Consider the following 2,420-nt stretch of genomic DNA (forward strand, 5'->3'; position numbering starts at 1 on the left):
TTATTGTTATTATTATTATTATTATTATTATTATTATTATTATTATTGTTATTATTATTATTATTATTATTATTGTTATTATTATTATTGTTATTGTTATTATTGTTGTTAATTTCAAGTTGTGAAATTGATAGTATTGTACATTACTATCATTCTTATGAATCGCACAAATTAAAAATATTATTATTATCCCTAATTAATATTTAATTGTAATAATAATTCGTTTTAGTGATAGTTCACACTTGGAATTGTATTATTACTAATATTAATTAATCATTGTCAATTACTATTACATCATTATTCGAATGATGTGAATACTATTAATTAAATTAGCCAAACTCATTTCGTTACCTAATAACTACCGTTAACAATATATTAGCATAATTTCAATGTAAATATGATAAAATGCTACAATATCAGAATTTAAATTTGAATCCATAATTTTAAATTAACTTTTTAGCAATTTTACATTTGCAAAAACTAATTTACATTTCAAATTAAATTTACTTGAATTTCCCTAATTTTTGATGCATGTAAATTATGTAAATTTCTTAACAAAAAAAAAAAAATTTGAAATCTTTTGTAAATGAAATTTTTTAAAATTTTGTAGAATAAAAGTTTGAAACTTTTTCGTAAAATAAATTTCTTGCAGAATTTCAATAATTATTCAAATGAATAGCTAATTGTTCTTTCAGGGTTATCATGGATCGGTACACGATCTCAGCAGTGCTTCATCATCATCTGCATCTGCAGCTGCAGCTGCAGCAACTCAACAACATCCATCAACAACTCCCGATAGCCACCCTTTAGTGTTGGGCGGGGTGCCCCCTCTGACGGCTGGGGTCACCCAAACGTCCATATCGCTAACAGCCGTCAGTAGTCCTTCAGGAAGGTATCTGATATTTACTATTCGGGAAAAATACAATAATAAATCAGAAAATGCAAAATTAATTTAATTCAAAATGATAAGAAATTGAAACAAAGCATAAATGAATAAATGAATGAATGAATGAACTTTGAACTTATAAATATTTCTTCAATTATTACAAGTATTAATTATACCTTAGCCAAATAGTTAATTATCATACTTTAAAATCAGTTATTATTATTTTAAACATTTAAATGTGTCATTGGAAGGAAATATAACATTTTATTTATAAATTTACTTAATTACCTAAAAAATAAAAGAAAAATTGAAATATTATAATTTCGTAATTAAATTGTTATTGTTTATTGAAAGAAAACGAAAAAAAGCAAAAATAAAAATGTGAAAAATAAATTAGAATTTAAATTTTACAGTTCATCAGCGGGTGGCCAACGACTTGATTCAACGCCACATTCAGTGGAAACACCAAATCAATTACTTGCAGCTCAACAACAAGATAATGTTTCCGATACAGGTATTGATTGATTGATTGATCGATCGATTGATCGATTGATTTATTAATTTTATATTTTAATTTTATCGAATCGTTTTGGTAATTAAGATCGATAGGAGCATAAAAAATTATCACTTTACTTTTTTTTTTGTTAATGAAAATTTAAAAGAATTTTTGTTTGATAGCTAATATTAGTCGGTCATTAATGAAGTTGAATTTTTATTTATTTTTTCCATATTTATCAACTAATAAGAAAAATATGAGAAAGGGAATAATCTTATCAGTTGATATTTTATAAATAATCATTTTTGATTAAGTTATACTTTTATTCTTGTACCTTTTTTTTCAACTTCTTTTTCTTTTTTAAATTTTTACTATCTTTTTTTTGTTTTTTTTCCTTTTCTTTAGTCTAGACATATTCTTCCAAGACGTATGATTCATTTATGGTAGGCAAATATATTAATTAAAAGCTAAACTTTGCAATATTTTCGATACATGTACAATATATATATACATAAATTAGTATTGGAGTACCGAAAATTTACTCAATAATAATTCATTTAATTTAAAATTTTATTTAATTTAAAACGCTCCTCTACTTGGATAAATTTTGTAATATTAATTTTGAGAATTTGAAAATTTCCTAAAATTGGTTCGCTGGCTAATTTCTCTCCTTTTTTTCCTTTTTTTTCGTTAATTTCAACTTTTTTTTGTAATTATTCTACAGCAAATAGATCATTCCTCTTTTTTTTTGTATTAAAATGTAAAAATAATTGCTTAAGACAATTACCTATGCGTGAAATTATTTTAAAAAAATCAAAAATCATAAAATGAATTCAATTATTTCATTACATTTTTAAGTCATAAATATATTCTATTAAAATTTCATAAAAATTGTAAGTTTATTTATTATACATTATTGTTAATGTTGCTCCTTTTTTTTTGTCGTTTATTTTGAATAAGTTTTGTAAAAAAATTTAATTTTTGAATCTATTCGCTTCTTTTTCGTCTCTCTCTCTCTCTCTCTCTCTCTCTCCTCTT

The 2,420-nt window shown here is 23.3% G+C and overlaps 1 protein-coding gene across 1 annotated transcript; it reads left to right on the plus strand.

The window, feature by feature from the left end:
* Positions 1-695: 695 nt before the first annotated feature.
* LOAG_14642 (hypothetical protein) lies at positions 696-1,411 on the plus strand (the record flags this gene model as incomplete). The annotated part of the gene is made up of 2 exons (XM_003150136.1): positions 696-892; positions 1,300-1,411. Coding segments are annotated over 2 exons (309 nt in total), but the record flags the coding sequence as incomplete, so codon positions are not given.
* Positions 1,412-2,420: the final 1,009 nt, after the last annotated feature.

The sequence above is a fragment of the Loa loa genome (genome assembly GCF_000183805.2).
Source record: "Loa loa unplaced genomic scaffold supercont3.742, whole genome shotgun sequence".
NCBI lineage: Eukaryota > Metazoa > Nematoda > Chromadorea > Rhabditida > Onchocercidae > Loa > Loa loa.